We start from the raw sequence: 12,841 nt of genomic DNA, 5'->3' as shown, positions 1-12,841 counted from the left end.
AGGTTTGGCCATGGAGACCATGAAGGAGGTATAGAGAGGTTTTGGGTTTTTATAGCCCTAGGATATTCTTAATTTGTTTTAAGGGTAAGAAATCATGTTTCTACTCTCTTTAAGTCATTAAGTAAGTAATCCATTTTATTATTTTTGGTTAGTGAGGGAAGTTAGATAAAGTTCTAAATGCAAAAACAACGAGAAGTTGGCGCTTGTGTCATCTTGTGGACATTTTCGCATAAGCTATTAGTAAGGTAACACACTCCTAACTCACATATACCATTTGTAGATCATTAAATGTGATTTGCTTGCTTGGTTTTATGTATGGGAGCAAAATGGGTTGTTTATGATTTATGAGGGAAATGGGATATTTCGATGTTTATTGCGCACTAAAATGACATATTATGATCCCCTTAAACTCTCATAAGCTTTAAATAACATTTGAGAGCCTTAGGAAGGCTTTGATGAGGAAGAATGAGCTTTATTCGCGAGAAAACAAAGTTTTTTGGGTTTAGGGTATCGGTATCAGATAAACAATACCGATATTGTTTGTCTGGAAAGCCAACGTCAAGGGATTTTGGTCAGTAGTATCGATACTCTATTCATAGGGTATCGATACTATTCTTGGGGTACCGATACTGAGGATAGGGTATAGATACCGTTATGAAGTTATAAATTCCAATAACCAATTTTGGTATCGATACCTAGGATGGTATCGATACCTAGGATGGTATCGATACCCTAACAAGGTAGTATCGATATCCCCTAAGAGTATCAATACGCTAAGGCCTCTTTAGATTTCAATAGCCAATTTCGGTATCAATACTAAGGGTAGGTATCGATACTAAGGGTAGGTACCGATACTGGAGGGTCGATATTGATACTGAAGGTGGTCAGTATCATTAGCATCGTACTGAATTAGGAAATAAGCCTAATTTTTTGTTAAGAGGTTTAGAACCATTAGAATTACTCTAATAAGCTTGAAAGTGAAAACCTTAAATGTTGCGTGAAAACACGATAACGATATAACAAAATAATACATGAGACTTATACCTTTGTTTGATACTCAGGGAAATATCGAGGACACCCGAGCTACTTGAAGAAATAACGATTGTCTATCGAATACTTATGAGATATTCATATATAATCTTCGTAGTTCTGAGGCACTTTAATATCAGTATAAATGTACTTTCGTATCAGTGTTGACTGCTAAGGCACTTTAGTACTAGTGCTAATTTACTTTAGTTATCCGATGGCATTGCCACTATACCTTGTACTTTGAATACAAATGATGTTTTATTATGATCTATGCTTTTTCATTTCATTTCCTCATGACTATACTTGCTAGCATACACATTTAATGAATGCATGTAGTACAATAGAGTTATCTGTGCGGGACTAAGTTTGTAGCTCAACATTCAAAATATGTTTTCGTTCCTAGGTCTTTAGGTGCCAGTCAAGGAACTTATTACCAGATTATGGATTCCAGATTTTGTTGAGCTTTAGAATACGTCTCAGTTATTTTTGAAGGCATGTATTTCATAAACCTTTTTGTATAATTGAGTCATAACTCTTTTCGTTAAACACTGTAATTATTTTGAGATGTTATTTTGGGAGCTCATCACGTGTAAAACTTAAACGTTTACGTTTTAAATTATGGATGTATATTTATGTTATGATTTATGCTTTACAAAAATGGGGTTAACCACCTTAGTGGTTCTGTGTAATATTCAAATCCTCTAGATTTTAGGTCGGATCGAATTTGGGTGTTACACCCAAAACTCAATCCTGTTTTACACGACAAATCTTATTCCATGCAACATAAGTCCACCCTTTAGCGTCGTGCTTCCCATACCACCAAAAGGATCTAACATGAGTGATAATCTAATCGATCACACCATCTGGAAATAAGTAGCATGACATGGCATAGATCGAAAGAGATAGAGCCATCGCTTTAATGAAAACTTCACGGCCTCCGTAGAAAAGAAGGTTCTTATACCAACCTCGAGTCCTTTCCTCCACTTTATCCTCTAAGAAGCCAAAGGTTTCTTTTTTGTTCCTTCCTACAATGAGTGAGAGCCCCGGGTAGTGACCGAGGCTAGCTTCTTCTCGTATGCCCAATATCCTTCCAATAACTCTTTGATCTTCAAGTCGGGTATTCGCACCAAAAAATACCATGAACTTGTCATAATTAATTTTTTAACCGGAAGCGACTTCATACATTTCGAGCACTTATTTGATACATTTAGCTTCAAGGACCAAAATTTTGAAGAAGAGCATGCTATCATCTGCATAGAAGAGGTGGTTAACGCCTGGACCATGTACACTTGCACAGACCCTTTTGATTGTACCCTATCTTTGTTCAGCTAGGAGAGTAGTCGATAGGCCCTGTGAGCAAAACAAAAAGAGATAAGGAGACAAATGTTCTCCTTGTCTAAGTCTTCTCTCTGGGTTAAAGGTTATTGAAATTTTCTCATTACTTCGAATACAATAAGAAACCGAGGAATGCAAAGCATAATAAGGTGGATAAAGTTTTGTTCAAACCCCATTTTCCTACGACTTCAGCAAGAAAATTCCACTCGACCCTATCGTAGGTTTTTTCCATATCTAACTTAATGGTCGTTACATTGGTTTGCATAAATACACAAAGGTATAATATTGACGATAGTTTTTGACACAATCTTGTAGATGACGTGCAAAGACTAATTGGTTAGTAATTTTTGGAATTAGTACAATGACTATTTTGTTAACCTTTTCAAAATTGAGTCTACCACTAAGCAAACTTAAACAAAGTGAAATAACATCATTGCTGACAATGTGCCAAAAGGAATGAAAGAAACTACCAGACATTCCATCAATTTCGGGAGCTTTGTTGGGATTGATTTGGGAGAAAACAAGGCGAACCTCCTCAGCAATGTACTCCTTATAAAGCTCGGCGTTTATCTCTGATGTAATGCATGTTTCGATTGCCTCAAAGATCATCCTTGAAGTTTGCCCGTTGGAGAAGTGGAAGAAAGAGGAGAAGAAGCTAGTGGCAACGTTGAAAATGTCCTGTTGTTCAACCCAAACCTTACACTGTTTTCAATCCCGGTAATTTATCTATCGAGACATTCTTGGATGTGGTTAGTTGCATGTTTGCCATAGTGCCAAGTGAACCAGTCCTTGTGAGGTTTCAAATCCCAAATATCGTTATACCTTAATGACTCCATAAAGTTGTCCATATAAGCATCTGATCTTTTACGACCTCTTTGTTTTTCATTCGGGTTAAGGAGCTCGATGAAGTCTCCCCTTACTAGCCAGGGAGGGGCGAAGCATCTCGGATACTCCGGAGCAGACTTCAGCTTTCGTTTTTCCCATTCCAATCACTATAGCCATAAAAACCGGTGAAACAGAAGAGCTCTCTCCCCAACTGGACTTCAAAAATATCGATGTGTAAGTTTGAGAAAACAATGAGGTCCACCTTGACATCTTCTTTCCTCATCAGCAATAATCCAATGCATGTGTTATTTCTTTCCATAAAAATAAATCCACTCATCCCGAGTCGTGTTCTGAGTCTTTTCATTTTATTCTTCGAAAGTCTTGATTCACAAACAATATAATATGGGGACTTTTGGAGGAGATAAATCTCTGGAGCTTTTGAATTGTCGATAGGTTCTCAAGCCCACGATAATTCCAGCATAAAAGGATCATTGGTCTCGACGGAGCTGCTCCGCAGCCTCCACCACTGTATTGGTCGAAATAAATTGGCCATTCGCATCATTGACCGTCTCTCCATCAACCTTAGCAGGTTTGGTTCTTGATTTTTCCAGAGTTGAAATGTGCACCCTTCATGTTTCCTTGGGAGGGCTTGTAGGTTTGCAACTTCTGTGAACTAAATGTTGTGGAGCATATTAAGGGCTTCATCTGTCATTTCTTCTTGAGAGCAAGTCGTAGTGAAGGGTTGAACCAACTGAGCGAGATAGAGATGGTAGGGAATCCACGGGGAGGGAATAGAAAATGGTTGGGATACCGAAGTTTTCCCGAATCTGTCTTCTTGGATGTTAACCAGCATGTACTATGAATAGAAAACTTTGAATACTTGTATGCGCGAAAAAACTTCCTTTATAAGTTGTACGGGACTGCCCAGATCGTGACAAATCTTAAGATCAATAGTAAGCTTGTTTGTGTAGTAATTTCCATTCTTCAAGGTTGACCTGTAGGAGAGAACACTTTTGAAGGAATATATGATCACCTTTTGAGAGATTAAAAATTCCCATACCCCGTAGTTATCATTGTTCTGGAAGTTTTCCGCCCAAGTATTCCCCTTAAAATAGTCATAGGGAGGGCTAGAGCTCCCCAAAACAGAAAAGGAAAAATAGACCAATAGTAGCACTTTTTATTTGACTCATTAACCAGATGATTTGGCTCATCTTTTGTCCTTAAAAACCGTTGGCTAAGGAGGTGCTGCTTGAACCGTCGTTCTAAGAAAATCTGACATGCGATAGACCAAACATTTTGTTTCTTTTTCCGACAGGATATCTCGTGTAAATGACGTTGGGATTTTCCTGAGTGACTAAACGTGTGTGCACACCTTCCGGTGTTTGGTGTTGTGTATTATGAACCTTCTGTGTTATCCAACCACCTGTTAATTTACTCCTCTGCTGTAGTTTCCATGGCCATCATGTTCTCCATAATCTGAGTTGATCAGTTCTGTTAACATTGGGAACGTTGCTTATGCCCATTCAATTATTTTATTTCTATTTTAGCCATTCAATTATTATTTTTTTTTTAAATCATACTTAAAGTTACATATTGTTTTTTTTTTGTTACTCGTAATTTAAAAATTAACAGCTATGCTAAAGTGATATTTTTAAATTATTTTTTTTACTTTTCACTTAATTCTTGTTTAATTCATTTTTGTAATACTTGTTATTAGGGATCTCATTTCTATATTCGCCCCATACCACTAAAATCTCATAAACAGCACGGTGATTATAACTAAATTAACTGAACTCGTTTTATGTCAATCAAACAAAAAAGTTAAAAAAAAATCACGAAAACAAAACCTTATAAGCATCACTTTCTACTACAAGGAGAATGGCAAGTGCATATCAAGGAGATAAAAGATTCATTCGACACTTAAATGCGTGATTCATAAATGATCAAAACTTTCAGCATTGTGGTAGCTTAAAGTAACGATTTGAACAAACACATTCAGTCGTCGCGGTTAAACACTCGTGTGTACAATAGTTATTACTTATGTTAACAGGAAAAAAAAAAGAATGTTATTGAAAATGTCACAAGCCAAAAAAAAACACAACCAATAGTCGTACAGGTGGAGGGAGGGATCTTTAATTCCTTCTTCACTTGCCCACCTTAAATCTTAAGTTTGTTCATTCCATCATCCACCTTGGATTGACCATCTGAGCTCCTCAGATTCAGCCATGGATGTTGCAGACACTGCTGAGCAGTTGGCCGCTTTTCTGGTGAAAAATCAAGAAGCGGGGAAAGAAACTCCATAAATTCACGAGCATCGGTCTCGGCGAATTTGTATTTATTCACCAAAACTCGATCGAGTGGCAAGTATTTCAGTCTTCGAATCCTCTTTAGATCCCCATGCCTATCAAAAAAATCCTTTGATCGAGCTCCTACAGCAATCTGGGCATACACGAGCAAAAAATTTAACAATTGAACCACATCTTTATAAATTGGAAAGGACATTAAGATAGAAATTATTTTACCTTCCGTGGCATCTTTCCAAGAAGTTCCATCATGAGGGCTAGGTGATCCTGGAAGCAACCGAAAACGTTATTCCCAAGTGGCCCTTTATCACTCTTCTTTCTAAAAGGTCATTATTACTAGAACAATACATAAACAAACAAATGATGCTGATGAAACAGTAGGCATACACATTTAATAATATGCTAATCAGAGAAATAACCAAATCTATAACTCTGTTAGAACCAGGACACACTCAGAATATATCTGTGTATGTATGTATATATAACAACATAATTGTTATGATGCAGGCCTGGGTTATACTGGAGTAGTTCTTTTTATAGCTCTTTTCTGGTATGACAACCAGAAAATAGAACTAAGATGATCCTAACCAAGCATCATGTCATTAAATATAACACATTGTTTTCATTGTTGCATAGAACAAGGAAAGGCATTTCCAAAACTGTGATGCATAGAACAGTCGTACCTCGTCTTCACTAAAACCTTCTCCGTATTAGGAGCAAACATCATGTCACCAGTAGCAAGCTCAAAGGCTATGCAACCAAATGACCACATATCGACAGAAAACGAATACCCAGATTGAAGTACGACCTCAGGAGCTCTATACTGCCTTGTTTGAATTTCTTCAGCAAATCGTTTGTCAGCCCAACATGCATTTCCAAAGTCCACAACCTTGCACCTCATATCAATCCCATCAAGACATCTTGCAGGTTTTAGAGCTTCTCCTCCCATTGAACCTTTTCTACTAGATATATTAGCGACTGCACGTCTTGCCCTCCGTTTTAATTTTTTCTCAATGATGTTCGTGGTAGATCCGCCATTTAGGGTGCCCCCCTCAGGCCTCTCAAGGATTGGAGTAAGACCAGATCTAATGGGATCCTTAGCTGGATCAATTGTGGAAATGAGAAGAACATTTTCAGGTTTTAGGTCAGTGTGGATTATACCAAGCTCCCTATGCAAGTAATCCAGAGCTATAAGAATACATTTGCAGATCTCCCTAACTTTATCCAATTCAAGCCCTTTGTAACGGTTAAACCTGATTAATTGAAGTAAGCTATCACCAAGGAATTCAAGGACCATGCACAGATGTTGGCCGTTCGGGCCAGTGTGCTTAAAATGATCAATCAGGCGCACCACGCTCTTGGAGTTTGAAGGGTCTCCATCAGCAATAGAACGAAGGACTTCAATCTCGTGAAGTGCAGCTTCAGCAAACAGTTGTGCGCTCTTCTGAATCTTTAGAGCAACATATTGCTGGATTAAAAGAGAAAATGGTTTAGGTAATACGATGATACCCTCTTCTTATGCAACAAAGTTTTATCTTCAAACCTCAATCATAAGGATCAATTCTAAGAAAATAAATTTTCCAAGAACGAACATCTTCCATCAAGAGGCAGCATAAAGGTTTTGCCAACTCGTACATAAAACACTATTCAGATTCCAGATCAGGTTTCTTTTTCTTAAGGCTCAATCTCCCTGATTATTATTTTTATTTCATCTAATCACATGCATATAGTAAAGTATCTAAGCGTTCATCTCCAATCCCAAGAAACGGGGAAACAATATGAGAAACGTATAATAATGCCGTAGAGGTTCAGATCATAAAAGCATGAATTCATATCATACAAATTGGAGATGAAAGGTATAGAAATGGGGAAAAGGGAGGGGGGACATACAGAGGTTTGAGTATCGTAAGCGAGCCAAACGGTGGAGAACTGACCCCATCCGAGCTTCCCCTGGGCGATGAAACGACCGGAGGCGAAAGGATCGCCGATCCGAACAGCATGGTAGCCTCCTTTCCTGTAAGAGTCGGTTCCCTCGTCTTCTTCCTCGGAGCCGGATGATGAAGCACAAGACATATCGGCAGAGTGATCCGATGAGACACAGGCTTGAATTTCTCCTCTGTGTTTAGGGGAAAATTAACGAAAAAACAGAATTTGTGTTTATCGTTTACTGTTGGTGGGTAGTTTTGTTTATATATTTGGCGATTGGTCCTCTTTATTTTCCTTTATTTTTTTACTTTTCCTTTGCCCCCCTCGTTTGTTGTTGGGTGCTTTTCTTTTTTGGGCGGGAGGTGCGTTATTGTCTGTGGCTTTGATTAGAAACAGCGCCAAGCATGCACCAGCTGTCCCGCCTCGTCTTCGGGTTGCCGCCGTCACTGCAGCACCTCCCCACTAATATATCTCTAAATTAGATATTATAATTTATATTTATATTTTTATATATCTTAATATATCAAATCAATTAAATATTATTTTTAAATTTTAAATTCAAATATTTAATAAATCTTGAATTTTTCAAATTTAATAATTTCATATATCGATATTCCATCTGTCTACATATATCTGTGAGTGTGTGTACATATACGTATATGCATATATTAGTTTAGCCATTCCTTGTGTTGGATTTGGTATGTTTGACTAAAGGAAGAAATGAACGTGGCCATGTTACCATGCATGCATCCCGAGGTGTACTATCGACTAGTATATAGTATGAAGAGGAGATTTTGGCTTGGGCTTGGGCTTGGGCTTGGGCTTGGGGCAATTCTAAATTGGTTTTCATCTTCAGGGATTTTATTTTATCTGACATTTATAATGTTCAAACTCGAATCTATAAGAAATAACAATAATTTGAACAAATTTATTCTAGCTAAAAAAATAAAATTCGATCATAACTGATTTAAGAGAATTTTTTTAATGACTAAAATAAAAGTATCTTAAAAGTTAGATGACCATTTGGAGTAGTTTATCTCATTTTATATTATAGGTGGATATATGGTTATACATATCGGTTACAGAGATCCCCATGAGGGAAGACAGGTTCCAGAGATCCCCATGATCACACCTATGACTATAGGTGCACAAAAAATTCGAGTATTTGATTTTGCGTAAAAAATATCCAAAATCAAATTTGGGAAAAACAGGATAGTATAATCGGTTTGGGAAAAAATTGGACGATTGGATTTTTTACCGGATTAAAAACCGATTTGAAAAAAAATTGGATAAAAAACTGGTTTTTATCTGGAAAAAAAATTCGATCAGAGTTTAAAAAATTGGATGACCGGATTTTTTATCGGATTAAAAACATGTTTTAAAAAAAAATCGATTTTTTTCAAACCGAAACCGATTACACCGGTTACATCATCCGGCCCTCCAAACTGATTATGATCCGAACCGATTTTTTTTATAAATCAATTTTTTAGCTTGGTGAAAAAACCGGATCGAATTTAAATCCGACTATGTGGATCTCTACTTATGACCACATTGACCGCATCCAAAAACACTCCATCCCACCCCAAGTCACCCTTGAACACCGTCAAATGGAACCAAGCAGGCAACACAACCCAAAGTGTACAACACACACTGCTCCCCCGAGTGACAAGAAATCCACAAAATTGGGACCAGCAGAGCCACCAAGCTCACTCCCAGAACCACCGCCCACCTTAGCCACAAGCAGTATCTACCTCCACACAACCGCCTCTCTGCCACCTCATAAACCGGGTTCATCATCAACGGGAACGTGATTTAATAGTAGTACTTTCACTTTTGACCAGTAAAATCTTTATAAAAAAATAAATTTAAACATAGATATCGATACCTGAGCTTCGTTTTTTCACTAAAAAAAAGTGCGACTTTTAATCCTCATCTTATCATGTAATGGTCGTGTTTCTCGAGTACTTGAGTATGTGAGCAAGAATTGATCCCGGAAAATCTCGATGACGAGCATGATGTGTTATTATTAAATAATATTATGAATATTCGAGGCTATGTGAAAGCGGGTAATTATGTGAATGACTTTTGTTATATTCTTACGTGAATATAAATGAGTGGAATATATATATATATATATATATATATGTTTTTTTTTTTGCATTCTCGGTTCTAAAATTTTGTTTTATTAATTCGGACCGACTCACGTCCCATATCTAGTTTTGGTGGATGAATCTCCCAACAGAGATTTTATGCATACAAAAGGACTCGAACCTGAGATCTTTTTTAAGCGATATCAAGTTACTTATCACTTGAATCAACTCATGGTAGTTATATTTACGTTCCTTTATTTATTAGAAGACTATAAAACTTTGATTTATGCTCATTTATATAATTTAATAAACAAATAACAATTAACGTTTAATAAATATTTTATCAAACAAACTATTTATTTTACACCCTTATTTACTGGTAATATGAATGGGATATTGCCAAACAATAATAGCAAGCAATTAATCATTACCGATCCCAAACTCATAATATTTATAATTTTGAAGTAACATGTTCTCCACGTGTCTAATAATAGTAAATAAATTGTTACAATCCAAAAATCCCCGAAATCCAACATGAGGTTGCCCCGGGCAACTTATTACTAGTTTCAGGCTGCAACTCGTATGTTAATGTTACTGCCTGAAAAATATATTTTTTAATAAACAAAAAGACAAAAACAAATGGTATACCAGATATCCAGGGTGGAAGAAATCATCAACTATTTCTATCCAGAGGGAGGTATCAGTTGTTATTCATTAGAAAAGAAGATGGCTCTCCAATTAGTTCGAACTCCATTGTTTTCTTCCTTCTTTTGTACAAGATACATGCAAGTCTTCACCACTCAAAATCATTCGTTGTTCAAACACCCTTGAGGAGATCCAGCCCTTCAGCTGATATACTCCTCCTCTTATACGATCTTGGGATTTCGATCTTCGGTGGTGGATCGGGCGAGAAGCAGACGACGACGACGGTTAGATTATCGCAGGTGTTGCGTTGCAGCGCCTCCTTCGCTAGTGCGTTCGAGCACTTGTCCGGATCGTTATGCTGCATCAGCCCCTTCCGCACCATTGTTACGGCACATTGGCTACTCATCACATCCCAAAGCCCGTCACACCCCATTATAAGAAACTCATCTTCTTCCGTCAGTAATATTTCTTCCAGTTCCGGTTCACAGCTTAAGGGGCTTTTCGAACCTTTAGCGCCCTTGATGTGCCAGTCTCCTAGAGCTCGTGCTACCGAAAGCTGGCCGTTCAGGTATCCATCGTATATCACACCACCTAGTTTCTCGATTCTTAACCTTTCCGATGTACAGTTGGGTTTGTGGTCTTTGGACAGCTCGATCGCTCGGCCTCGTTTCCCCAGTACGGCTCGAGAATCGCCGGCATTAGCGACGATCATGGTCCTGACACGAAACGATCACAGGTAAAATTAATATGTTCATTTCAATTTCGAAACCACAGGATGCAGGAAGATCTTTTTAGCAATTTAGGTTTGTTTACCTTTCCAAAATGAGAGCAGTCAAAGCAGTGGTGCCAGAAGATCTATCGAGAGATTTAGCATCTGCAAGTGCATGATCAGCTTTCACGTATGCACTCTTGACTGCCTTTCTCGTTCCGGTTGCGAAGTTTTTGTCTTCGATGATGAAGTTTAGAATGTTATTTCGGGTAAAGGATGCTGCATCGAGACCGCCATGTCCATCAAATACCTATGGGAAACAACGGAACCCCTCAATTCTTCCACATACAAGAATGTGGTCTAATCTAATAATGGCAGATAAATAAATCTGATAATGATGATGCAAGTGATTCATGAATCGGTCGTACTGAATTTAAGTAATCTAACCTAACGGAAGTTACACACCCCATAGAATGCTCCTAGGTAAGGGAAGTCCGCAGGCGATCCAAGATGTAGATACAGATTATCGATACATATATACTCATCTTCCATATACTGTTTTGGTCCCTTCTCGGAACAACTTCCCGAACGGAATACAGGTAGAAATCCAGTGTCCTCTCTCGGTGGTGGTGACTTCAAGCCCCCGGCTCCCATAACCGATTCCTACACCGACCAATAAGAGAGCTTAGAACATGAAAACCAGAGAAAGATGACCAATAACTCAAAAAGAGGCTAACCCTTTCGATTAACCAAGCAGAGCTTGTGCAATGGCGCATAGCAGGGAGGCTTCTCGGAGGTTTGGCAGCGTTGGTTTGACTCATATTCCCTAATGCGTCATCGTTTTCGTCCTCCATTGAACCGAATCCGCCTTTGAAGCTTCCACCTTCTAGTTTTGTTGTTGCAGGAAATACATCTGTTGCTGAAGCCATTGATCTCCCTCCACAATCCACCATAACAAAAAAAGAACACTAACCCATCATTTCAAAGGAAAAAAAGCACCAAATCCCGTTTTTTTTGCTAGGAAGGATCGAGCACTTGATCCAAGGATTTCAATTAAGATCCAATCAATCCACCCCAGACGTATGGTATCAAAAAAGCAAGGTGGAAACTTTTATTGGTTGGTGTGAGGAAATAAAAGCAGCCCCATTTGCCAGGCTGGGTACACCCTATCAATTGTGAAGAAAATATGATCAAATTAAAAGAAAAAGAAAAAGCTTAGAATGTGAAAGAGAGAGAAATATTATTAAAAGAGGCAGAGTGAGAAGGAAGAAATGCAAAACCAAAGCATGGCAGCAGGAAAAGTGCAAGGGAGGACCGTTTAGAGAGAGAAGAAAACACCACGTCCGTATACATTCATGGGATTCCAAGTTTTGCGCACTACATTATAGGCAGGGCTTGAAAGGGGATTGGGCTTTTGACACGTGTTCACTTCCTCGTCGTTTACCTTTCCCTTGGTTTGGATTTGTCTTTCACTTCGATCATCAATCTACGTTTCTCACATTCACCTCGTGATTCTTCTTCTTTTTTCACTTCTTGTGACGAGTCATCCAATCAAAACCAACCATTTTTATTGCTGGATGGCTAAAGCAGCCAATCCTAATACAAAGGAATTCAGAAAAACCTGTATGTACAATTTTTATATTGATTTGGAGCTCCGTCTTGTCTTTTGCAGTGAAGGGTGAAGCTACTAGCTAGGGTGGAAAATTAAGAGTGTTAAAAATGAATAATAATTTACCAACGAGGTTAGTTTAAATAGTAAGTACTTTGATATTGTCCAAATAAGATATTATGTTTGAGTGATTGTATAGGTAAAAAAATTTGAGATTCACCCACTAAAGTTAGGTATGCGACCATGTCGATCTAAATTAGTCAAGACGATACCATAGAACGGGAGAGTAACAAAAAAAATTGAATAATATTTTTTTTGAGGATTGAATTATAATTTGATCGTTTAAGATTAAGGGTTTGTTTGTTTCACG

The 12,841-nt window shown here is 37.9% G+C and overlaps 1 protein-coding gene and 1 pseudogene across 1 annotated transcript; both read right to left on the bottom strand.

Annotated features, from left to right (window-relative positions):
• Positions 1 to 5,203: 5,203 nt before the first annotated feature.
• Positions 5,204 to 7,628, bottom strand: LOC120118660 (annotated as a pseudogene).
• Positions 7,629 to 10,037: 2,409 nt separating this feature from the next.
• LOC120118661 (probable protein phosphatase 2C 47) lies at positions 10,038 to 12,158 on the bottom strand. Its single transcript, XM_039138673.1, has 4 exons — positions 11,600 to 12,158; positions 11,328 to 11,525; positions 10,967 to 11,172; positions 10,038 to 10,869 (listed from the first exon to the last, which is right to left on the bottom strand). Exons 1-4 carry the CDS (start codon positions 11,813 to 11,815, stop codon positions 10,326 to 10,328), a joined length of 1,164 nt encoding a protein of 387 aa, XP_038994604.1. The 5' UTR covers positions 11,816 to 12,158; the 3' UTR covers positions 10,038 to 10,325.
• Positions 12,159 to 12,841: the final 683 nt, after the last annotated feature.

This window comes from Hibiscus syriacus, unplaced genomic scaffold (assembly GCF_006381635.1).
Source record: "Hibiscus syriacus cultivar Baekdansim isolate YM2019G1 unplaced genomic scaffold, ASM638163v2 tig00110328_pilon, whole genome shotgun sequence".
Taxonomy (NCBI): domain Eukaryota; kingdom Viridiplantae; phylum Streptophyta; class Magnoliopsida; order Malvales; family Malvaceae; genus Hibiscus; species Hibiscus syriacus.
This window is presented reverse-complemented; position numbering and strand designations above follow the sequence as displayed.